The 23,063-nt window shown below is 65.5% G+C and overlaps 4 protein-coding genes across 7 annotated transcripts; 1 reads left to right on the top strand and 3 right to left on the bottom strand.

The window, feature by feature from the left end:
- Positions 1–64: 64 nt before the first annotated feature.
- C27H19orf25 (chromosome 27 C19orf25 homolog) lies at positions 65–1,906 on the bottom strand. 3 transcript variants are annotated; one of them, XM_066566505.1, is made up of 3 exons: positions 1,825–1,906; positions 1,158–1,332; positions 65–1,021 (listed from the first exon to the last, which is right to left on the bottom strand). In XM_066566505.1, exons 2-3 carry the CDS (start codon positions 1,303–1,305, stop codon positions 840–842), a joined length of 330 nt encoding a protein of 109 aa, XP_066422602.1. In that variant the 5' UTR covers positions 1,306–1,332; positions 1,825–1,906; the 3' UTR covers positions 65–839. The 3 variants fall into 3 exon arrangements, with proteins under 3 accessions (XP_066422602.1, XP_066422601.1, XP_066422603.1); XM_066566504.1 differs by having other exon boundaries at positions 1,800–1,860; XM_066566506.1 differs by having other exon boundaries at positions 1,791–1,860.
- Positions 1,907–1,975: 69 nt separating this feature from the next.
- Positions 1,976–6,403, bottom strand: REEP6 (receptor accessory protein 6). 2 transcript variants are annotated; one of them, XM_066566487.1, is made up of 5 exons: positions 6,207–6,403; positions 4,119–4,212; positions 3,693–3,831; positions 2,947–3,115; positions 1,976–2,295 (listed from the first exon to the last, which is right to left on the bottom strand). In XM_066566487.1, exons 1-5 carry the CDS (start codon positions 6,319–6,321, stop codon positions 2,246–2,248), a joined length of 567 nt encoding a protein of 188 aa, XP_066422584.1. In that variant the 5' UTR covers positions 6,322–6,403; the 3' UTR covers positions 1,976–2,245. The 2 variants fall into 2 exon arrangements, with proteins under 2 accessions (XP_066422584.1, XP_066422585.1); XM_066566488.1 differs by lacking the exon at positions 6,207–6,403 and adding an exon at positions 4,463–4,759.
- Positions 6,404–7,147: 744 nt separating this feature from the next.
- PCSK4 (proprotein convertase subtilisin/kexin type 4) lies at positions 7,148–14,066 on the top strand. Its single transcript, XM_066566452.1, has 14 exons — positions 7,148–7,252; positions 7,733–7,828; positions 8,433–8,561; positions 9,742–9,818; positions 9,921–10,009; positions 10,523–10,695; positions 10,770–10,982; positions 11,807–11,907; positions 12,193–12,296; positions 12,393–12,510; positions 12,631–12,801; positions 12,989–13,113; positions 13,413–13,532; positions 13,604–14,066. The coding sequence occupies exons 1-14, from the start codon at positions 7,151–7,153 to the stop codon at positions 13,990–13,992; spliced, it is 2,007 nt and encodes a 668-aa protein (XP_066422549.1). The 5' UTR covers positions 7,148–7,150; the 3' UTR covers positions 13,993–14,066.
- Positions 14,067–17,685: 3,619 nt separating this feature from the next.
- Positions 17,686–22,853, bottom strand: ADAMTSL5 (ADAMTS like 5). The gene is made up of 12 exons (XM_066566449.1): positions 22,803–22,853; positions 21,825–21,893; positions 21,585–21,730; positions 21,303–21,363; positions 21,117–21,225; positions 20,903–21,030; positions 20,712–20,829; positions 20,209–20,292; positions 19,456–19,619; positions 19,119–19,371; positions 18,785–18,856; positions 17,686–18,188 (listed from the first exon to the last, which is right to left on the bottom strand). The coding sequence occupies exons 1-12, from the start codon at positions 22,851–22,853 to the stop codon at positions 17,875–17,877; spliced, it is 1,569 nt and encodes a 522-aa protein (XP_066422546.1). The 3' UTR covers positions 17,686–17,874.
- Positions 22,854–23,063: the final 210 nt, after the last annotated feature.

Here is a 23,063-nt window from a genome sequence, read left to right on the forward strand (position 1 = left end):
CAGAAAAGCGGCACCTCCAGCTGCCAGAAATGGGGGTTGTGAGATTTGTGACAGCCCACAGTGCTGGGTGACCCATTCCCACCATCTTTATTAGCAAAACCGGGCAGCTTTTCACACCATGGGGCGGTGCTGGCCCCCGACCCAGCCCCCCTCAGGGGGGTCCCTCAGTTCGTCCCCTTGGGCGGGACCCGCCTGGCCCCGCTCCTTGGGCGGGACCTCAGGCTGGCCAGCAGCCGCTGGAAGAAGAACTCGTTCTGGTATTCCAGCGGGACCAGGTGCTGCAGGAACGGGGGCACCTCGGCTCTGCTGACCCCCACGCACACGGGGACCACCCTGGGGCCGCGCTGGTGGACGCTGCGGAACAGATTCCACTGGGACACGCGCTGGCACCACCGGTCACCCAGGGACTTGGCCGAGAGGAGCAGGATGGCCACCCGGCTGGCCTCGATGGCCTCCACGGCCGTCAGGATGACGGATGTCCCGGCCACTTGGTCCTGGTGCTCGGTGAAGCCCCGGAACCCCTCCTCCCTCAGGCGCTCCGCAATGCAGGAGGCGATGGGGTCATCCTCGGGGAAGTACCAGAGGGAAAAGTCGTAGAGAGCAGAGGATGTGCCACCCACGAGGGACATGGCAGCTGGTTCAGGGGCAGAAGAAGGGGTGCAAGCCGTTGTCCCAGCACCAGGAAGGTGCCACCGTGCTGGCCTGGCCGATCCTGCTGTTCCCTGGGAAAAGCTCACTGGGGTGGCACAGCCGGGGCTGTCCCGGTAAATCCGGATCCTCGCGATGCAGACGGCGTTGGGAAGGTGAAACCACAGCGTGGAGGTGCCCAGCACGGTCCCTCAGAACGCTTTCTGCCTCATCTCGGCGATGCCGCGGTCCAGCGCCTCCCCGACCCTCTGCAGCTCCCGGCGCCGCTCCCGCAGCTGCTCCCGGGACTGCTGCAGCCGCTGGTTCATCCCCACGTAGGAGCGGATCTGCCGGTACAGCCGCTCCCGCTCCTCCGCCGCGGGCTCGGGGCAGCCTGGCGGGCAGAGCCGGGGCTCAGCGGGGCTGGGGGGGTCCCCACGTTCCCCATTCCCCAGCGAGGGCTCACCTGGAGCGGGGCCTGGGGGGGCTCAGGGGGTCCCCACGTTCCCCATTCCCCAGCGAGGGCTCACCTGGAGCGGGGCCGGGCTCCTGGGGGGGCTCGGCGGGCAGGACGAACACGGGGTCGGAGGGGAGCGTGCCCTGCACGTCCGCCAGGATCTGCTCCGCGCTGGGGGGCTCAGGGCGGGTGGGCAGCACCCGCTTGGCCTTAGAGCTCATCCCGGGGGAGGCTCATGTGGGGAGGGGCTGCGGAAGGGGGGGGGGGGAGGTGAGGGCGCTGCCACCCCGGACAGACAGACAGACAGACAGACAGAGAGACAGCTCCCCTTTTCTATCCCCCCTGTGCTGCCCTTTGGACAGATAGACGGACGGACCCCCCGCAGCAGGCAGAGCCCCCTCAGTGTAACCCCGGATGGACAAACAGAACCTCCCCACCTTCCCCTCCGGACAGACAGACACCTGCTTGCCTCCCAAACAGACACACGGATCCCCTGTGCTGCCCCACTTCCCCAGACAGACCGACTCCCTTCCCCCCCCCAGAGTGACAGACTCCCCCACTCTGCCCTTCGAACGGACGGACAGACGGACAGACCCCACCCCCGCCGCTGGACAGACAGACGGACGGACAGAGCCGCACCCCCGCACAGATAAACCGGCCCCCCTCGCCCCCCGCACACACAGACAGAGCCCCCTGATCCCCCCACCGGACAGACCGACTCCCCCGAACCGCAGACGGACCGACAGACCGACTCCTCTATCCCGGCCGCACTTCCGCCACGCCCCGTACACGTCATCAAACCAGCCCCGCCCCTTTGTCCAAAGGCTCCGCCCCCCGCCGCTCTTAAAGGCGCCGCGCGGCGTCGCGGAACACGCGGGACGGGAGCGGCGCTCGGGGGGCACCGGGGTTTATTGGGGGGCTGGGGTACAACACACTCGGGCTGCAGAAACTCGGGATCCCCGGCGGGAACGGCCCGGGCTGGCCGGTACCGTTAGCAGGGCCACGGTGCCGGTACTGGGAGCACGGTGCCGGTACCGGCGTCTGTACGAGGGACTTCGGTGCCAGAACGGGGGTTGCCAGTACCAGTACTGGGAGCGTGGTGCCGGTACTGGTCCCAGTACCGGGGTTGTGGTGCCGGTACCAGTGGCTCCGGTGCCCCTCTTACTTCACCTTCTCCACGAACTCTGCCAGGTTCAGGGATGCTCTGACGCCTGCGGAGACACGGATGCCGTTAGTGCCCGTTCCCGGGGCAGTGGCCGGTGCCCCGGGGCACTGCCCGGCCCGGCCCCGCGTCACCGTCCCGCTCCCTCCCGGTCCCGCTGAGCACGGCGGTCACAGCCCCGGGGGGCTCCGGAGGGGAGCCCCAGCTCGGCAGCAGCGCTGAGGGGCACAGGGATGGGCACAGGGGTGGACACACGGATGGACACACGGATGGACACACGGATGGGGTCTGGCTACGGAGAAGCGGGAGAGAAGCGCCTGCTCTACCCACGCCCCGGGAGAAAGGGCCGGTGGTGCGGGAGCCGCGCCGGTGCTGCGGGAGCAGAGCGGTTTGGGCGGCGCCGCGGCGGACACGGGGCACAGGCCGGCCCCCGCGGCTCGGTACATACGGGCAGGCTGGGCTGCGGGGCCACCCCGGCCGCCAGCCGGGCTCTGCTCTTGGCCAGAGTGTGCAGGACTGGACCGTGCAGCGCAGAGAGGAGAGAGAGGTTAGAGAGGGGACAGTGACCCCCGGGGCTCCTGTCACGGTGTCCGTGGGCACCGAGAAATAATCACCCGCCGGTAATTAACGAGCTGCCCGCGCCCCTGAGCTGGGAAAACCTGGACACGGAGCAGGTGGAGGGACGGGGGAGCTGAGTCACCTTCTCGGGTGACACTGGAGGCCGCGTCCAGGGCCTTGGTGCCGATGTCACCCATCATGTTGTCCACGGCCTGGTGGTGCTTGAGGAAGAAGGGTCGGATGACGCTGTGGTAGATGAGCTGGGAGCCGTTCCAGGGCACTGGGGCCATGCACCACACCAGGAACAGGCACTGCGGGCATAGGGAGGGCTCAGTGCTCCAGGGCCCCCCAGCTCACTGGAGATCCCAGGATCTGGGCTGGGTGCAGCCCCTCTGATGCATTAAGTTTTAGCTTTCATATTTTCCAGATTCTGCATTAGTTTATAACTCTGAACTTCATATAAAGGGTTAGCAGCTCTCCTCACAGCTCAGTCACACAGAACAATCCTTTTCCAGCCCCAGAACCAAGGACACCGCTGCAGCTCAGGCCCAAAAAGTGTGAAACAACAGGAGAGCAATCTGGGAGGGTGGGACTGCACAACCTGGAGCTGGAATTGGACAATTAACCCCAATATGGAAACGGACCAAAATTTATAAAAGTGTGAAAACTCATGACACGCCATCCAGCTTGGGTGTAGCTTTGGCTGGGCTCTTACACTGCCCAAGGTGAATCCTTTGAAGGCCTTTTAATAAATCCCTAATTAATTCCTTTAACTCTGCCCAGCTCTGTCCTAGAGAGCCTCTTTGGGCACCACGACCACCAGAGCCCAGCTCCTCCTGTCCAGCCCCGGGATGGGAGGAGCCCGGGACGGGAGGAGCCCGGCGTTACCTTCCCGGCATAGTAGAAGGGGAACCAGTAGAGGAAAAGGTCGGAGAAGAACTCGGCGATGCTGAAGACGCCGTAGACCACCCAGTACGTGAGCCACATGGTGTCATCCTCCTTGCTGTTGCTCTCGATGGCTTTGATGCTGAGGAAGGACAGGAAAAGGAAGGAAAAGGAAGGAAAAGGAAGGAAAAGGAAGGAAAAGGAAGGAAAAGGAAGGAAAAGGAAGAACACGGTTGCTGCAGCCCTGGGCTGGGCTCCACCTTCCCAAACCCTCCACACCCCGGAGGGAACCTGTCCACTGGGCTGGCACGCTCCCAGCGCTTCCAGGAAGGTCCCAAGAGCTTCCCAGCCATCACTGCCTCTTGACTGAGCAGGGAAACCCTCAGCAAAGGGCGGGGAGCGCTCTCCAGGTGTGGGACAGGTACTTACGAGACGTAGGCGGGGTAGACGAAGCCGATGACGTTGCAGAGCAGGGAAGCGCCGTAGCCGAACATGAGGTACAGCCCCAGGAAAGTCACGGAGCCTGCGGGGGACAGGGGACAGTTTGGAGCCTGCTGTCACCAGGGCAGACCCCGCTGGGTCTCCTGAGCGGGATTCTCGTCCCAGAGCGGGAACGGGGGCGTGCCGGGGGGTAACGACCACCCCCCGTTAATCCAGATGCTCGATGGAGCGGGGCACGTGGCGGAGCCCGCTCCTCCCCGAGGCACCCGTGACCCGCTCCCGTCACCGTCCGTCCCCTCCCCTGGCTCGGATGGGACTTTTACCACCCCAACCTCGCAGCGCTCTCGGCGCCTGGAGCGGGGCCAGGGCGGCAGGAACCGGAGACGCTGACAACACGCCCATGGTCCAAAGTCAAGGCTCCGCTCGTCTCCCCCGCTCGGCATTCCCCGAGCGAGCTGCGGCTCAAGGACGAGCCCCGCTCCCGGATCTCGCTCCCGGCTCCTCCCGCAGGCGCAGGAAGGGTTGGCTCCCCTGGGAGCGGCGATCCAACCCCGCTGCCCTGCTGCCACTCAATTAGATCGCTCAATTAATTAAATGCGAGCCGCAGCCTTTGGTGGAGCTTGCCCAGCGCTGGGACACTCGCAGGAGGCTGGGGAACGTGGGACAGGGAGGTTTTGGGGCGGAAACCCGCTCACATCAGGGCTGAGAGGGCAGGAAAACCTCAGGGACACTCGAGATGGAGCGATTTGTGCAGCCCAGCACCGGAACAAACTCCTCCAGCAGCAGCAAGAAAGCTGGGAATTAACCTGTCTGTGTGGGTGAATTAAAGTCCTTGCTCGGGCTTGGAGGGCGGATAATCCCAGCTCTGCACGCTGCAGCATTCCTGGGCTGAGCTCCGGCCCCGATCCGGGCACCCACAGCTCCGGGTCTTTCCTGGGCAGGAGCAGCGTGGCTTTGGAGCAATCCCAAACCTCCCTCCAAGGAGGGCAGGCAGGTCCAGGCAGTGCTGGGTTTCATTCCCCAAGAGCCTTAGAAGGGATTTCGCAGGATTTGAACCCCCAGAGAAATTTATGTAACAGCAAAAGCCCAGGGAGAGGCTTTGCTGGGGGAGAAGTTGGAGGTGGTGCTGCCCAGAGGTTGCTCCAAACCCCAGCCCACGGGTTCAAACACAAATTAGGGATTGCTCCAGAGCCATAGGAGGGAGAAATCAGGAATTTTTAGTTCAGCAACAGCTTCTCCGTTCCAGGGCAGGGATCCAGAATGTGTAACCATCCCTTTTTGGTGCGTCCACTCTTGTTCTACCATCACGGCTGAGCCTGACCAAATCTCCAGGATTGTTTTGCTTAAGTGGCACCACATCCAAACACAACCTGCACAGCAGCTCGTGCTCCTTCACGGACACCTTTCCCCTCAGAGTGGGAACACCAGCCCTGCTGCAGGTGAAGGGGCAGGAAATCACACCTGGAGGCCAAAGGCTTGGAGGGACACAGCAAACAGGGAAGCCCTGAGCCCTCCCGGGAGGTTTGATATGAAATCTCGATATGGAGGGCGGGGATGAGGCCAGTTCAAGTTGGCAGAGAGGGCACAGGGCCGAGGGTCAGGGGAGAGTGGCACGGATTCTCCCCGGGGAGAATCCGGCTGGTTCCTCATTAATGAACAACAGGGATCCGGTTAAAGGCCGGGTCCCCATGGTGGGACACGGGGACGAGCTCCCATCCCCAGTGCCCAATCTGAGCCACCACAATCTGGGGGCTCACCCAGAACAGGGACCCCCCCCATCAGGGCCAGGGGTCTCAAGGGTCTCTCTGACACCTCTGACACTCGGACCCTGCGAGCTTTAGGATTTCGGCATTCTGTGCCAGCGGAAGGCGAGGGCAGTGCGGTGACAGCGATGTCACCCCCGGCACCCCCAGCCCGTCCCCGCTCCGCACCCCAAACCAGGGCAGCCCTGCCTGCCCTCCCCGTGCCCCCGTGCTGAGTCCAGAGCACGGCGAGCAGCCGCCAAAGCGCCCCACCATACGGCGGAGAAGGGGACACAACGGGAGAACCGGGGAGGCCCCGCGGTAACGGTCGCACCTGAGGCCAGGTAGAGCCGTTGGACGCCGGTGCGGGCTTCCAGCTGAGCCAGCAGGTCGCCGATCGGGCCGGGGCTGTGGAGGAAGCGCTCCAGGCGCTGCTGCAGGGCGGCCATGGCGGCGATGCGGGAGCTGGAGCGGCCCCGGACCGACCCCGACCCCGGCCCCGGTCAGCGCGGCTTGGATGGGGGGCGTGGCCAGCGGGAGATGGGCGGTGCAAACCGGAGGGGCGTGGCCAATGAGAAGGCGGGGCGGGGATCGAGGCGGGCCAATGAGGCGAGGCCGTGCGGGGGGCGGGACCGACGCCGTTGCCATGGCAACGCGCGCAGCGGCCTCATGGCGGCTCGGCCCGGGCCCGGCCCGGCGCTGTCGCTGTTCCCGGTGCTGTTCGCGCTGCTCGTGGTGGCCGCCACCGCCCCTCCGGGCCCCGCCAAGCCCCCGCGTGTCTACCTGAGCAGCTGGGCAGTGCGGGTGGCGGCGGGGCTGCGGGACGCTCGGGACTTAGCCCGCCGGCACGGGCTGCTCTACCTGGGTCAGGTGCGGCCTGGGCGGGCCCAGCTCATCCCGTGTGCCCCTGGCCCGATCTTCTCGCTCATACCCGCCCTGTGTGGCCATTGGATGTCCCATTCGCTTATCCCATGGGCAGGGATATCTTCCATTAGGCCAGGTTGCTCCAAGCCCCATCCAACACTTCCCCTCAAACACGTGCTGGGAATCTGGGAATCCTCTACCAGCGTCCCCCCACCCTCAGAGCAAGCGACCTCTGAGCATGCAGGGCTGAGTATGCTTGAGGGACCCCCAAGGGCACCCAGCCCTCCCCAGGACTCCATTCTGTCCCCAAGTGACACTTTCTGCTTGTCCTGCACTGTAGTGTTCAATTTACCATCCTGACCTCCACAGCTGCACCCTGGAAAAGCTCAGAGCATCTCTTTGTGCCCGCAGGTGATGGAGGGAGAGCCCTTTTATCACTTCAGCCACCGCGGCACCAGGCAGAGAGCCCTGAGCAGGCACTGGGGGTGGCACATGAAGCTCACCAGAGACCCCCAGGTAGGGAGGAACGTGATGGTGTTCACAGGGGTCTCAGGTGGAGGGAAGAGACAAGGATGTGACTCCATGTTTCAGGCTTGATTTATTCTTTTATGATATATATATATATATATATATTACATTAAAACTATACTAAAAGAATAGAAGAAAGGATTTCCTTAGAAGGCTAGCTAAGAATAGAATAGCAAAGAATAACAAAGGCAGCTGTCTCAGACTCTCTGTCTGAGCCAGCTGGTCTGTGATTGGCTATTAATTAGAAACAACCAACACAGGCTAATCAAAAATCTACCTGTTGCATTCCACAGCAGCAGATAACCATGGTTTACATTTTGTTCCTGAGGCCTCTCAGCTCCTCAGGAGGAAAAATCCTAAGGAAAGGGTTTTTCAGAAAAGATGTCCACGACAGAGGAGGGCACGGGGAGCCAGGGCACAGCTGTGGGCAGGCCCTGCCCGGCACCCACAGCGCTGCTCCTTGCCCAGGTGCTGTGGTTTGAGCAGCAGACGCTGAAGAGGCGCTCCAGGAGAGGCGCGGGCGTGGTGCCCACGGATCCCTGGTTCCCCAAGCAGTGGTACATGGTGAGAATGGGCTCCTTCCCCTCCTAATCCCCACCCCAGTCACGGCATGGAGGGGAGCAGTGGCGCATCCAGTGCCACCTCCCTGCTGAGCACCATCCCAGAGGGCACAGGATTGCTCTGGGTTGTTCTGGGATATTCCCAGTGAGGGAGAGCCCACAGCCCCTCTGGTGTCTGTTCACTGCATACTGAAGAAGTTCTTCCTTCTGTGCAGGGGGAATTCCTGGGATCAGTCCTTGCCTGTTCCTGTGGTGCCATTTCTGGGCCCTGCCCTGAGCCCCCCCAGCACACAGGGACACCCAGGGCTGAGGGCCCCTCTCAAGGCTGAACAGCCTCAGCTCCCTCAGCTTTTCTTTCTCAGGATGCTCCAACCCCTTCCTCAGCTTTGTGACCCTGCACTGGACCCACACCATGTCCTGAGCAGCCCAGAGCAGAGCGCAGCACCCCAGAAGTGCCTGCAGGGCTGAGCAGAGGGGCAGGATCCCTCCCTGAGCACTGGCAATGCCCTTCTCAGGCCATAAACCACTCTTAACACCGGCAGTGATGAGGCAGCAGGACTCTGAGGTGACCCTGGGCTGCCAATCAAATTTTTAATCTGTTTTTCCAGAACAACGACATCCACCCCGACCTGAACATCCTCACGGCTTGGAGCAGAGGCTACACAGGGCTGGGGGTGGTGCTGACTGTCCTGGATGATGGGCTGGAGAAGGATCATCCCGACCTGGCTGCCAACTATGTAACTATGGGGGTGTCCAGGGAGCTCCTGGGAGGGGGAGGAAACCCTTCACCCCAGCCCTGGCACTGTGCAGAGGGAGCTCAGGGGGTCAGTGCCTTCACCCCAGCCCTGGCACTGTGAGGAGAGAGCTCAGGGGGTCAATTCCTTCACCCCAGCCCTGGCACTGTGCAGGGGGAGCTCAGGGGGTCAATTCCTTCACCCTGGCACTGTGCAGGGGGAGCTCAGGGGATCAATTCCTTCACCCTGGCACTGTGCAGAGGGAGCTGGGCCTCTCCAGGGCTGGATCCAAGGTTTGGAGCCTCTTGAAGTGCAATCTCACACGGAGGAAATGTTAGAACTTGTACACGCTCTGGAGCCCCCAAATAGGTGTAATTACAGCAAGCTGCAAAGCCAGTACAGCTGGTAAAGCCTCCTGTGCTGCACGGGGAAGGGAAGGAAAGGAAATTCAGGGGCTGTGGAACACAACCAACCCTTCCTGTGGCTGCCCTCCTGGGGCTGTGTGGCCAGCGAGGGTCACCCTCAGGTGACAGGGCACGCTGGGCTCTGCCAGGGAAACAGCAAAGCTGTGCTGCTTTCGCCCCCTTGTGCAGAACCCAGAGCCACTGAGGTTGGAAAAGGGACTCAGGATCATCGAGTCCAACCTGTGCCCACCTTGTCACCAGCCCAGAGCACCGAGTGCCACCTCCAGCCCTTGCAGGGATGGGGACTTCAAACCTCCCTGGACCACCCTTTCCATGGGGAAACTCCTGCTGATGTCCCCACCTGTCCCACCCTGAGGCTGCTCCCTGAGCACCCTTTCCACAGGGAAATTCCTGCTGGTGTCCCCACCTGGCCCACCCTGAGGCTGCTCCCTCTTGTCCTGTTGCCCCCTGGGAGCACAGCCCGACTCCCCTGGCCGTCCCCTCCTGTCAGGAGCTGTGCAGAGCCACAAGGTCCCCCCTGCTCCTCCTTTCCTCCAGGCTGAGCCCCTTCCCAGCTCCCTCAGCCCCTCCTGGTGCTCCCCTCCCTCTCAGGACTCGATTCAGCTCCAGCTCCCAGCACAGCCGGGCACGAAGGGGCCCCGCTGTCCCCAGGGCTGGCAGGCGGTGCCAGCACCAGGCTCAGTGCCAGGCGCCTGTGCCGAGCTGTCACAGCCCTGCCAGGGCCCTTGGGGACACGCCACTGCCTCCCTCTGTAACAGGACCCGCTGGCAAGTTACGACTTCAACAGCAACGACCCCGATCCCCAGCCCCGATACAGCGACAGCGACAAGAACTGGTGAGTCCTGGGTTCTACCCAGCTCCCCACACTGCAGGGGGCAGCTCTGGGGGGGCTGTCCCAGGCCTCCCCACCCCTCACAGGGTCACTCTGTCCCCCCAGGCACGGGACACGCTGTGCAGGGGAAGTGGCAGCTGTGGCCAACAACGGAATCTGTGGTGCGGGCGTCGCCTACAACGCTAAAATCGGAGGTGAGAGGTTGCTGCCCTGGGAGGGAAGATGGAAATGAGCTCCAGTACCCTGTGGGGATGCAGGAGCCCATTTGGGGATGCTCTGGGCTTTACAGGGGTGGCAGGGTGGGTGCTGCCCCACCTGGGGATGCTCTGGGCTTTACAGGGGTGGCAGGGTGGGTGCTGCCCCTGGGTGCTCCCAGGGGTTGGATGCTCAGCCCAGCACCCAGCAGGGCAGGCTCAGGCTCCACTGTGGAAGTGAGGGTGGCAAAGGGGGTTAAAAGCTCCCTGGGCTTAATTACAAAAGGCTTAACAAGGAGCTTTGGGAAGTGGCTCATGGCAGGGCACAGACCTGTGGGGGGCTGATCTCCTTAGGGCAGGGGCATGTGAAAGCTGCTGGAAGCTCTGGGGGGACCTGGCAAGGTGTCCCCAGGCCCTGCCCTCGGTGTGGCACATGTGTGGCTCCTGTCCCCTCGGAGCCACCTCCCGGGTGCTGCCGCCCCTCGGCCACGGCTGCTCGGTGCCTGCCCTCAGGTGTGAGGATGCTGGACGGCTCCATCATGGACATAGTGGAGGCCCAGGCCCTGAGCCTGCAGCCCCAGTACATCCACATCTACAGCGCCAGCTGGGGCCCCGAGGATGATGGCAGGACAGTGGACGGTCCTGGAGTCCTGGCTGCAGCTGCTTTCCACAAAGGAGTTGTCCAAGTAAGCCCAGCCCTGGCCTCGGGGACACAAGGGACACAAGGACACCCTGCTCACCCCATTCTGCTCTTCAACAGGGACGGGGTGGGCTTGGCTCCATCTTCATCTGGGCCTCAGGCAACGGTGGCACCAACTATGACAACTGCAACTGCGACGGGTACACCAACAGCATCTACACGGTGTCGGTGGGCAGTGTGCTGGGGGACGGGCACCGGCCCCTCTACAGCGAGAGCTGCCCTGCCATCCTCACCACCACCTACAGCAGCAGGACCACCAGCAAGGTGCAGATTGTGAGTGTCACAGCAGCTCTGCCAGAGCAGCAGCTCCGGGGCTGACACAGACCCCAGCACGGGCTGGGCTGGTCCCAGCCTGCCTTAGCTGGGTGTGTGTGTAGAGCCCCAAAAGCTCAAAGGGATCTGAAAGGAGAATTTACTGAAAGTACCCAACCCCGGGGAGCTTTTTTGGGAGCAGTCCTGAGACCCCTCTGTAGGAGTATCAGGGGGTAGGATGGTTGGGACGGATGGAGACGAGAGATCTCTGCAGCCAGGTCAGGAACTTGGGGTTCATTGCAAAGGGCCTGGGTGCAGGGCCCTGCTGGGAACTGCCAGGCACAGCTGGAGCAGGACTGAGAGAAGGGAGGGGTAGAGAGGGTGAGAGGGTAGGAGAGTAAAGAAAGAGGGGTAGCAGAGTGAGGTTCCTGTTACAATACCATAAATCTTCTTCTGTGTTGAATATTCTGATTCTCACTAACCAATCTAGTACAAGATACAAATTCTATAGCATTTCCATACAGCCTATAAGAATCATTACATTACCATACTGTGTTACATTTTAAACCCTAAAAACTCCTCTTTGGGCCCCTTCTGCCAGGCTGGCAGGGTCTGCTCTGAGCCTTGGAGCTGTCTGCAGGCAGAGGCTGTTGTTCCATCAAAAGAGGATTACTTTCAGCCAGCCACACCATTGTTTTCCCATTGTTCAGTAACTAAGGGATCTTAAAGCTTGCTTTCATTTCAATCTCACTTATAGTTCCTATATTCTCAAAATCTTTTGCCAGACAATCATATTTATAAGGCTTTCCTGTTTCATCTTCCCCAACACCCCTGTGTCCCCCCAGGTGACCACTGACCTGCACCACCGCTGCACAGACAAACACACGGGCACCTCGGCCTCGGCCCCGCTGGCCGCGGGCATGGTGGCCCTGGCACTGGAGGCCAAGTAGGTGACACAGGGACACTGCCCAGGGAGAGCTGGTGCCCAAGCAGGGAAGAGAAAGGGGAGGGGCAGCAGGAAGGTTGGGGTGCAGAGTTGTGGCCTTGCCCCAGGGCCATGGGACAGCAGCAGGGCTGTCCTCTGGAGCTCTTTGCTCTCCCATTTTGGCACTGAAGGAGGCCGTGGGGGGATCAGCTTGGGCCCAGATAATTGCTCTACCCACCCCAGAAGAGCCAAATCTCCCCCTTAAAAACCAACCCCGACCTCTGTCCACATCCTCCTTGCTTCCAGCCCAGCCCTGACCTGGCGTGACCTGCAGCACCTGATCATCAGGGCCTCCAAACCCGCTCACCTGCAGGCAGAGGACTGGGCTGAGAACGGCGTCGGGCGCAGGGGTGAGTGCAGGGCTCAGCCCCTCAAACACCTTCCTGCAGCCCCTGGTGGCACCGAGGGGCTCACAGGTCCCTCTCTGGGTGTCACCTGTGTCCCAGTGAGCCACTACTACGGCTATGGGCTGCTGGATGCGGGGCTGCTGGTGCAGGAGGCCACCACATGGACAGGGACCCGGCCCCAGGAGAAGTGTTCAGTCCAGGCTGTCCAGGTCCCCAGGTAAGGGACAGTGACCCCAGGTCCAGCCTCCCACAGGCACAGGGACCCAAAGAGTGGGTCTGCTGTGCTTGGAGGCCACAGGGGAGGGAAGGTCCTCACCTGCAGCTTGGCCTTGGGCAGGGACATCGGCTCCAGGCTCGTCATCTCCGCGGATGCCTCCTCCTGCTCCAAGAGCATCCGCTCCCTGGAGCATGTCCAGGTGCAGCTGTCCCTGAGCTACAGCCGCAGGGGGGACCTGGTGGTGGCTCTGAGCAGCCCCATGGGGACCACATCCACGCTGGTGACAGTGCGGTAAGGACAGAGGGAGCACCGGGGCTCCCATGGCCACCCCAGGGCCTGGAGACTCCCAAAAAGGGCCCAAAACTCCTCTGGACCCTGGGAGTGCCCCCTCAGAGCGAGCACAGGGTGACCCTTCAGGTCACACCCTGCCCCTGCAGGGCCCTGGGCTGGCACTCCCAGCTCTGCTCTCCTCCTCCAGCCCCTATGACACCAGCCAGGACGGCTACCAGGACTGGACCTTCATGTCCACGCACTTCTGGGACGAGAATCCCAAAGGGATCTGGACCCTCCAGCTGGAGAACAGGGGTGATGCTGAGAACACAGGTGGATGCCCCATTTTTACCGGAGTCACCCTCTGCTTGGTCATTCTTCCTTCCCCACCTTGGATAGGAAATTTGTTGGCTTCTCCTTCCTGGCCATGAGCCTTCCTGTGTTGGCTTTGAGGATCTCCCTGGGCAGCACAGGGCCAGGAGCAGGACACAACCCCAAAGCTTCCAACCCCATATCCCTCACCTGGCAGCCCCCTGTACCTCAAAGCTTCCAGCCCCATACCCCTCATCTGGCATCCCCCATGTCCCTCCTGTCCCCCAAAGCTTCCAGCCCCCTGTCCCTCCTGTCCCCAGGCCAGCTGACCAGCTTCATCCTGCACCTGCATGGCACAGATGAGGACATGCCAGCCAGGCGCTCTGCAGCCAGTGCCACCGACGAGTGCCTCAGGAGGGACGAGCAGGGAGCCTGTGAGGGTGAGCGAGGCTTTGGGGGGACAGTGACAACGCTCTGGTCCCCAGGGCCTCACCCCAGCCTCTCTCCACAGACTGTGGCAGCTCCCTGTACGTCCACCACGGCTTCTGCCTGTCCTACTGCCCCCCACACTACTACGGCCAGACCCGCAGGGCCACCCCCAGGGACACTGCCCTCGTGTGTGCCAGCTGCCACCCCTCCTGCTACACCTGCCAGGGCTCCTGGGCCAACAACTGCACGTCCTGTCCCTCGGGCCACACCTTCCAGGACATCACCCACACCTGCCAGCAGCCCGCAGAGGGCTCCCCCAGCCCGGCGAGGCTGCGCAGGGACCTCGTGGTTGTCACTGTCCTGGCCTGCAGCAGCCTGCTCCTGGCAGGGGTGCTGTACCCCACCTACAGGGTGGCTCTCCGTGCTGGCAAAGGAGCTCTGTGCTGTCCCCGGGCCAGGAGGACAGTGTGACAGCAGCCTGGGTTGCTGCAGGGACAGGGCAGGGATCATTCCTGCCCTCCCAAATAAACCATTTGTTGCCTTTCCTTTCCAGCTGCCCTCTCCAGGGGTGATTGCCCTTCCCAGCAGCGCTTGTGAGGGGACAGTGATGGATTCCCCTTCCCAGCTGTGCGAGGGGACAGTGGTGGTGGCTCCTCCCACACCCCTGGGGACAGGGACATTCCCGGAGGGGCCAGAGCCCTGTGCCCTTTCCCAGGCGCAGAGGGACGAGCTGTGACATGTCCCCAAGCAGCTGCACCCGCGTGGCTTCTGGCACAGCAGAGGCAGCCGAGGCCTCCAGTCCAGCCCAGAGCCCCTCCAGAGTCCCCAGTTCCTGCTCACCAGCAGCTTTAGGCCTTAAAAAAGGGGTCCCAGGGTGGCTGCACCCCCGGCTACTCTGTCCCACAGGGACTGGCACAGTGGCAGCTGTGCCCTGGCACATGGCACCGGGCACGGATGGCACAGGGAGAGCTGCCAGCTGGGGCCCTCCCTGGGGCACAGGCCCCGTGCCAGCACCCTGGACTGCCCCAGGACACTGGGGAGGTGGTTTGTGTCCCCCCCTTCCCCAGCACTGTGTGTTTGCTCAGCTGAAGAGTTTTGGGAGTCAAGGGCAGAGCCAGACCTTTCTCCAAGCTTGTAATGACCCGTGAAAACCTTGGCTGGACCTTCCAGAGCAGGCAGGCAGGATGGAGTTTGTCTCCAAAGGCAGGGGCTCTCCTCAAGGGCACCCCCAGCCCCCAGGGATGGGCTGGGACCCCTGCAAGCACCAAAGGAGAGTCCTGACACAGCCACCCAGCCCAGGTCTGTAGGATGAGGTGTTGGATGCTTTCAAGCACAGCTTCTCCAGGCCTCTCCTAGAGATGTTCCCCATCCTGCTCCTCCAGACTGGCCTAACCCTCAGTGGGCAGCTGGTGGGGCTGGAATCGCCGCTGGATCTCAGGGCGCACGTCCTCCTGCACAGGGAGAGATAGACGGGGTAGGACAGGCTGTGCCAGAGCACCTGTCCCCTTCCTGTCCCCATGCCCCTATCCCCATTCTCACATCTCCTTCCTGTCCCCATCCCCGCATCCCCTATCCCATGTCCCCTTTCCTGTCCCCATCCCCATATCCCTTTCCAGTCCCCATCCCCATGTCCCCTTTCCTGTCCCTTTCCCATCCCCACATCCTACCGCATGTCCCAGCTCCTCCAGCACCGGGATGAGGCGCAGCAGCTCCTCATCCTCAGGGTCCCCAGACCATGGTGGCACCTGGATCCAGTTGGCAGCCTGGGAGGGGGGGACAGGGAATGGTTGGATCCTGCTCAGCTCCTGGGGACCGGGACACGGGAATCCCCCCCGGGGGCGGCGCTGCCCTACCTGGGCAGGGAAGCCCTGCATGGTGTGGTCCAGGGCCACCGTCCTGGCCAGGTCCCTGCCCAGCTGGGTCAGGTCCTTCCAGTAGCAGCCCTGGGAGCAGACACAATCCTGCTGGGAGAGGCAGAGCCTGGCAGAGAGACAGAGCCGTGGGGAGCCTGCCCTGGCACACAGGGGGTGCCCAGCAGGGCACTGCCAGCACCATCACCTGATCAGCTTCTTCTTGGGGTCCAGCACCTCCAGGAGCTTCTTGGCATAGTCCTTCTTGGCGGTGGTGTAGATGAAGATCTGGCAGAGAGAGGGTGAAGGTCCCTGCATGGACTGCTCGAGTTCCCCCAACCTCCCAGGGGTCACCCCACAGAGCCCAGGGGCTCTGGGTACCTCGTAGGTCTTGGAAAGGCTCTCCAAGAACTCCTGCACGTGTGGACGCAGCTTCACATGGACCTGGGAGGGAACAGCATCTTGGAAAACCTCCAGCACCCCCATCCCGACAACAAGGGGAGCCCCAAGGGGGGTTCAGTGTCCTCAGCAGGACCCCTCACCCCTCACCCACGGGATTTCAGAGCCCCTTCCCCTTGAGCTACGAGGGGCATTGGCACAGAGGCCACACGGGGTGGCAGTGAAGAGCCACCTCACCCACGGCCCCAAATCACAGCTCCCCAGGCCCCCCCAGCTCAACACTTACCTTGTAGGAACTCGCCTGGAAGTCCGTGGTGAAGGTGGCCGTGACATCCTTCTGCCCGTGGGCGAGCAGGGAGGAGTAGAGCAGGGTCCCATCCTGGGCACAGGGAGCAGGGTCAGGGTCGGGAGCAGGGTCAGGGTCAGCCCCAGCCCCTGTAGAGCCCCCTCAGACCCCCCCCAGCTCACCAGCTCCAGGACCAGGGTGTGCTGCAGCTTCCTCCGCACCCTCCGTGCCCTCGCAGGGGTCAGGGCCCCAGGGCTCGGCCTGGAGGGGGAAGGCAGAGGGTCAGCGCTGCTGGGGGGGGGTTGTTGGACCCCCCCACATTTGGGGGGGCTATGGGGACCTCCCTCACACTCACAGGCTGGGGGCCACAAGGCCAGCAGGGTCCTGATGCTCCAGCTCGGGGAGCCCCGAGAAATAGGAGCCCCCGGGGCTGGGCGGTTCTGGGGGTCCCGCAGGGTCTGTGGGGCAGGGGGGTCCCGTCAGCACATCCAGGGCAGCCCCCGCGCCCCGCGCAGGGATTTCCCCGTGCCCCGCGCAGGGATTTCCCTGTGCCGGGATTCCCGCGGGCACGGACGCGCTCACCGCTTCCCCCGGGGCCGGGCGGGGCGGTCCCGGGACTCCCCTCGGGTCCCCGCCGGACCAGGCGCCCCTTGCCGGGCGTGCTGGGGGAGCTGGGGACCCGCGCCCACCCCCGCGGGACGCGCTCCCCCTCTCTGTGCCGGCTCTCGGCCCGAGCACGAACCGCAGCCCTCGGGGTGGAGAGGCCCTGGTCCTCCCTCGGGGGTTTCTTCGTGCGTGGGGTGGCCCCCAAACCCGCCATGGCTGGGACCCTGCCAGGGACACCCCCACCCTCCTCAGCAACCCCAAATTAACTGTGGGGCAGGTGTGGGAGGGAGCATTTTTATAGGGTGGAGGCACCTTTGCAGCCCAAATCACCCCGGAGCACCTGGAATCACTCAGATTTTACCGGCACTAGCTGGGCTCAGCTCTGGGCTCCGCAGCTGCTCCCGGGGCTCATTTCTGGCTCGCGGTGGCGTCACCCGATGTGCCAAGGACCCTCCTGGGCTGGCAGCGCCACTCGGGGCACCGGGTTTGGGGACAGTCCCCAGCCACACGAGCTGCGAGGTCTCAGCTTCCCTGGCACCAGCTCCAAGCCCACCCTCAGAGACCCCCGAGCGGGCAAAGTGCCCCCCCCCCCCCCCCCCCCGGTCACATCCTGTCCCCATAGGGGCCCCGCGGTGGCCGCCAGCAGCCCCAGGGTTGGGTTACGGCCAGGGGGGGACTCCGGCACGGGGGGGACACGCTGGGCTCCGGCGGAAGGGAGATAAGCGAGAGGGCCCCGACCCCGGCAGGCAGAGCCTGGCACGGGGCCATGGACACGGGGACACGGCGCGGGGTGGGAACCGCTCCTGGGGCTCAGCGCGGGGACACAGAGCGACCCCTGCTCGTGGGGACACACAGGGGACCCCCCGAAGGCACAGAGGAGCCCCCCTGCTCATGGGGACACAGAGGGGACCCCCTGAAGTGGAGGGACACGGAGGGGACACCCTGCTCATGGGGACACAGAGGGAACCCCCCAGAAAAGGGAGGAGCCCCTGGGCCGTCTCCAGCCAGGAAGGGACACGCGGCGAGCGAGGGGATAAACAATTTATTTTCTGCAAAAATAATAAATTACCACCCCCCTCCACCCCCCCGCTGCCACCTGGACCCCAAGGACGGCGAGATGGGTGGGGGCCCATTGCAGGGAGGGGGCACGGGAAGGGTTCGGTGCCCGGTGCGAGCACCCGGTTCGCCCTGGGGGTGCCAGCGGGGAAGGGCTCAGGGCGGCCGGGGGTGGGGGCAGTGCTGGGCCGCCCCCCGCACCAGCCGGGCCTCGCGGGGCGTCCAGGGCCGGGCGTAGCCGTCGTGCTGCAGCAGGATGCGGTTCAGGGTGTGCTCGTGGTTCACGTGGCGCCGCGCCATCAGCAGGTACTCGCCGCCCTCGAGCAGCGGGGGACACCCGCAGGTGTTGGGCACCCACAGGTACTCCCGGGACACCAGCGGGAAGCGCTGCCGGTACCGCGCCTCCACCGCCACCTCGTAGCGCGTCTCCCGCCCCACCACTCGCCGCGCCAGGATCCGCCCGTGGAACACTGCGGGGGGAGGATGGGGCGTCCTGAGCGCCTTCCTGCCCCTGGCATCACCCTGAGCCCTTTCCCGCCCCTGGCATCACCCTGAGCCCTTTCCTGCCCCTGGCATCACCCTGAGCCCTTTCCTGCTCCTGGCATCACCCTGAGCCCTTTCCTGCCCCTGGCATCACCCTGAGCCCTTTCCTGCCCTTGGCATCACCCTGAGCCCTTTCCCACCCGCGGCATCACCTCTGGCATCACCCCAAGTCTCTGCCCATCCCCAGCCTCACCCTGAGCCCCTTCGTGTCACCGGCAGCAGCCCGAGCTCCTTCCTGTCCCAGCAGCACTCAAAGCCCCTTCCCATCCCTGGCATCGCCCCAAGCCCCTTCCCATTCCTCTCATCATCCCTGGCATGGCTCTGAGTCCCTTTCCATCCCTGCATTGCCTCTGGCATCACCCTGAGCACATTCCCGTCCCCAGCACCGCACCCAGTATCACCCTGAGCTCCTTCCCGCTCCTGGCGCTGTCCCTGGTGATGTCCTCGGCCCTGTCCCTGGCGATGTCCTCGGCCCTGTCCCGCCCCTGAGACCCTCCCGAGCCCCTCCCGGCCCGGCTCTCACCGAAGTCGCTCTGGCAGAAGTGCCGGATGCGCTGGGAGCGCCCCTTGGGCGGGCGGCACTTCCCGCAGCGCCCTGCGGGGATAAAGCTGCAGCAATTTAGGGGCAGAGGGGACTCCTGACCCCCAAAATCCCCCTCACACAACCTTGGGAGAGGAGGCTCCAGACCTTGGACCCCCTCCTTGAGGATCCAGACCCCAGAGAGGGTGACACGGGGCTCCTGAGAGCCCTGGCGAGGGTTTTTAGGGTCCTTTTTAGGGTCCCCATCTTATCCCCCCACCTGGGCAGCCCAGGATTCTCCCAGCAGGGGCCCGGGGGGCCCTCCCCGAGGATGTACCTGCGGCAGCCCCGTCCTGGCTGCGGTCAGGGGGGCTCCTCGGCGGTGGCTCCGTGGCCAAGCCCCGGGGCCGCGGGGGCGGAGCGGGGGCCGGGCTGAGCGGGGGCTCCGGGGGCTCCGGGGGCGGGGGGCTGCCGGCGCCCCGGGGCTGGGGCTGCCGCAGGGGGCTCGTGTCCCCGCGGCCGAGCTGGGGGTGCCCGCGGGGCAGCCAGAACTGGTACTCGATGCCGGGGTTGGGCTCCTGCAGCAGCACCTGGAGGGGGGGACACCAGCGGGGCTGGGAGGGGCGGTGGCAGCGGGAGTGGCCGTCCCCGGAGCCGTGTCCCCCTGTCCTCACCATCACGTGCAGGTCCTCGTGGGTGGGTCCGGGCGCCTCCAGGCTCTCGGTGCCGTCGGGGGCCCGGCTGTAGGTCAGGAGGGTCCCGGCGGCCTCGTAGGGCCCCGGCCAGGCGATGGCCCAGTCGCCGTTGAGGACGTAGCGCCCGTCACTCGCCATCAGCGCTGCGGGACGGAGCGGCTCCGGTAAACCGAGCCCCGCACGGCCCCCGGGACCCCCGGCCCGGTCCCCTCCGGAGGCCTCTCCCGGCGCGGGAGGGCAGCGTGGGCCGGGGAGCCGCGCTCGGGGCTCCGGGAATTCGCGTTCCTGTCGGATCTTGGCTCGGAGCCCGAGCCGCAGCCAAAGCCTGGTGTGCAAAACCAGCCCCGAGCCCCCAAAGCCCGGCCGGGATGGGGGAAGGGGCTCCAGCTGCATGGGAAAGGGGACGGGGGTGGGGATGGAGGTCCCTGTACCGGTGCTGCCGTGGCCGCTCTGGCCCCGCTCCAGCTCAGCCCTTCCCAAAACGCGGCCGCGGCCTCTGGAAAATTGCCCCGAGCGCTTGGGAGTTCAGTGACCCCGCGATGCTCAAAACAGCATCCGAGGGAGGGAGCGGCACGGCACGACAAGGGACAAACACGGGACAAACATGGGGCAGCACGGCGTGACACGGCCACCCCTGCCTTGCCCTGGCCTGCCCGCACACACAGCTGGCACCAGCCTGGGCCAACTGGGAGGGACTGGGAGGGACTGGGAGGGAGGCAGTTCAGGTCCTACCCAGGTAGTTGCGGCTCTTGTCCGTCACCTTGATGTGGGTGGCCCCTGCCGGGATCTTGGTCACATTCACATATCCCAAATATCCTGGGGGGGAATGGAGGGGGGGCAGAGTCAGGGCAGAGCCTGGGCAGGGCCCAGGGGGCACCACGGGGGGACAGAGAGGGAGGGGACGGGCACAGAGGGGACCCGGGGCTGGGGCGTTGACCCAGCTGGGCCCCACGTGCAGGGACAGCAGGGACACGTGGGCACAGGGACTCTGAGTGCCCCCAGTAGCCCTGGACACCCCTGGGGACACCACAGACCCCCCCACACACCAGGAGTGACCCCTCTGCAATGAGTTAACCCCCCAAGTGAAGGGACCAGAGACCCTCGGGATGGGGGACAGGGGATGGGACAAAGGGCACCCAGGCCATGCCTTGGGGATGGGGTGGGGACAGGAGGACAGGGGAGCCAAGAGCCAAAGCATTCACCCATGGAGGGGGCCGGGGCAATGGTTCATTCACCGGAGGAGGGGTCGGAGCCCTGGAACAGCCGGTGCACGAGCACGCACGAGCCGTGGCCGCTGCCGCAGTGCCCGCAGGCGTCGGGGCCCGAGCCCAGGATCCCGTCACAGCCCACGCTCTGTGGGGAGCCCAGACACCCCCTCAGCACGGGGGCTCGGCCCTGGGGGGTCCCCAGTCCCCTTCACACCCACCAGGCAGCGCCCGCCGACGCACAGGTCCGGGGAGCCGGGGCTGCAGCGGGTCCCGTCCAGCACCCGGCCGAAGCTGTAGTAGAAATTGTGTCCCTCGGCCAGGCAGTTGAGGTCGCAGAGGTTGGGGGCTGCCAGAGCACGGGGGGAAGGCATTGGGGTGATGCCGGGGACGGCCGTGAGCCGCCGGTGATGCCGTCAGCACGGCGGGACTCACCTCCGTGGAAGGGCACCCAGCGGTAGCGGGCGGAGGTGCCCAGCACGGGCCGGTTGTCGTACAGCGAGCACTGCATGGCCCGGAAGGGCACGGAGCCGGCGGGGCAGCCCTGTGGGAGCACCGGGATGGAGCCGGGGGGGCCGCCATGGGCACCGGGGACAGCCCCGTCGGTGCCGCGGCGCTCACCTGGAGCTGGCAGAGCCGGTACTGCCGCGAGTCCCCCGGGCACGGCTGCTCCTCGCTGGTCCTGCGGTCACAGGGACGGCATTGTCACCTCCGTGTCCCCCACAGGGACCCCCCAGCTCCAGGGCCACGATGCCACCGAGCCACCAAAGGGATGGCGCTGCCCAGGCGGCACTGGGCCGGGGTGGTGGCAAGGCCGTGCCGTGGGGTTTGGGTGCCACCCGGGGGGGTTTGGGAGCTGGGGACACCCCGGGGGTGGTTGGTGCTGCTCCGTCCCCCACTCACCGCAGGCACCGCCGGCTGCGCAGGGCGACGCCGTCCCCACAGGAGCTGGAGCAGGAGCTCCAGGGTCCCCAGGACCCCCAGGTCCCCCGGGGCCGAGCAGGGGCTGGGGGCTCGGGGACCCTCACTAGTGTCCCCAGGGCTGGGTCCTGCGTGAGGAAGGTGATGGTCAGCGCTGGGGGTGGGGTGAAGGAGCCCGGGGGTGCCCCATTCCTCCCCCCAGGTGCCCCCCAGCCCCCTCACCTGCGCCGTGCCCACCAGGCTGAGCCAGGCCAGCAGCAGCAGCCGCCAGGACCTGCGGAGCAGAGAGCCCTGAGCCCCGCGACAGGGGGGGGACACCGAGCTGTCCCCCAGCCCAGCATCGCCACCGAGGCGGGGCCACCACCGAGCCCCCCCCACCGGGGACCCCAGCCAGGGGGATGGGGGTGAGGGGGCCAAGCCCAGACCCAGCGCGGGGGTCCCCAGGGAGGGGATGTGGGGTCTGGTGCCACCCGCGGGGGCAGGCGGGTGGGGGACACGCAGTGGGTGATGCTGGGTGGTGACGCGGGGTGGGTGACACGGGGTGGTGACACAGGGTCGGCGGTGACACACGGTGTCCCCCACACGTGCCCACGCAGCCCCGGGACGGGCGACGGCCCCGCCGCCCCCAGGGCCCCGCGGCGGGCGCCGGGCCGGGATCGCTGCCTGCCGGGGCAGGACCAGACCTGCACGCCGGGGCTCCCGCGTCGCTCCCCGATCCGGATCCGGCCCCGCCGTGGGGCGAGCAGGGTGGGGGGCAGCGGGAGGCCCCCGCGCCCCACAGCGCCCGATCCTGCAGCACCCAGAGCGCCCAGCCCGGGGCTGAGGGAGGTGCCGGAAGGGTGCGGGGGGTGCGGGGGTCCCGGAGTCTCATCCCCGTGTCGGGGAATCCCCCGGCCGGGCCGGTTCCGTCCCTCCGCGCAGCTCCCACAGCGACCGGGGGTGGCCACCGGCAGCCCCCGGCTCTGGGTCCCCCCAGCAGAACAGGGGAAGGGCCGGGGGGGAGCAGCTGCCGCCGCTCCGGCAGCGTCCGACCCCGCTGAGGCTCGGGCGATGCCCGGTGGGTGATGCCCAAACCCCGCTGGCAGCGCGGGGGGCACCGCGTGCCTCAGTTTCCCCGCAGGAGCTCCGGGAGGGGCGCGGAGTCGCGGGGCGGGGGGGTCCGCGAGGGTTAAAGCAGAAATCAGGAGCTTACCCGGCAGCGTGGGGTCCCCCGCGGGGGTCCGAGCCGCCGCCACGGCCCCCCCCGGCCATGCCGCCCCTCGTCCGCCGCGTCCCGGCGGCTCCGTCCCGGCTCGGCGTCCCGGCGGCGGGGAGCGGGGGGGACCCGGGGCCAGCGGGCATCGCCTGCGCAGCTCCGGGGGGGCCGGGCGAGGCTTCCCCCCCCCCGCCACACACACACACCCTCCCCGTTCGCCTCCCGTCCCTCCCCGCCGCGTTATTAATATCCAGCCCCAAAGGTGC

The sequence above is a fragment of the Molothrus aeneus genome, chromosome 27, assembly GCF_037042795.1.
Source record: "Molothrus aeneus isolate 106 chromosome 27, BPBGC_Maene_1.0, whole genome shotgun sequence".
In the NCBI taxonomy this organism is placed as follows: Eukaryota; Metazoa; Chordata; class Aves; order Passeriformes; family Icteridae; genus Molothrus; species Molothrus aeneus.

What these genes read in the sequence shown, in the direction of transcription:
- C27H19orf25 (XM_066566505.1), bottom strand. Translation starts at nt 1,305, where the DNA reads ATGAGCTCTAAGGCCAAGCGGGTGCTGCCCACCCGCCCTGAGCCCCCC. An exon ending in GGAGCCCGGCCCCGCTCCAG is followed by an intron (nt 1,022 to 1,157) that starts GTGAGCCCTCGC and finishes TCTGCCCGCCAG; the next exon opens with GCTGCCCCGAGCCCGCGGCG.
- REEP6 (XM_066566487.1), bottom strand. Translation starts at nt 6,321, where the DNA reads ATGGCCGCCCTGCAGCAGCGCCTGGAGCGCTTCCTCCACAGCCCCGGC. An exon ending in ACGGCTCTACCTGGCCTCAG is followed by an intron (nt 4,213 to 6,206) that starts GTGCGACCGTTA and finishes TGTCCCCCGCAG; the next exon opens with GCTCCGTGACTTTCCTGGGG. An exon ending in CCTTCTACTATGCCGGGAAG is followed by an intron (nt 3,116 to 3,692) that starts GTAACGCCGGGC and finishes CTATGCCCGCAG; the next exon opens with TGCCTGTTCCTGGTGTGGTG.
- PCSK4 (XM_066566452.1), top strand. Translation starts at nt 7,151, where the DNA reads ATGGAGGGAGAGCCCTTTTATCACTTCAGCCACCGCGGCACCAGGCAG. An exon ending in CCGACCTGGCTGCCAACTAT is followed by an intron (nt 8,562 to 9,741) that starts GTAACTATGGGG and finishes CCTCTGTAACAG; the next exon opens with GACCCGCTGGCAAGTTACGA. An exon ending in GGGTGATGCTGAGAACACAG is followed by an intron (nt 13,114 to 13,412) that starts GTGGATGCCCCA and finishes TCCTGTCCCCAG; the next exon opens with GCCAGCTGACCAGCTTCATC.
- ADAMTSL5 (XM_066566449.1), bottom strand. Translation starts at nt 22,853, where the DNA reads ATGGCCGGGGGGGGCCGTGGCGGCGGCTCGGACCCCCGCGGGGGACCC. An exon ending in ACCCCCGCGGGGGACCCCAC is followed by an intron (nt 21,894 to 22,802) that starts GCTGCCGGGTAA and finishes CGCGGGGCTCAG; the next exon opens with GGCTCTCTGCTCCGCAGGTC. An exon ending in GCCTGGTGGGCACGGCGCAG is followed by an intron (nt 21,731 to 21,824) that starts GTGAGGGGGCTG and finishes TTCCTCACGCAG; the next exon opens with GACCCAGCCCTGGGGACACT.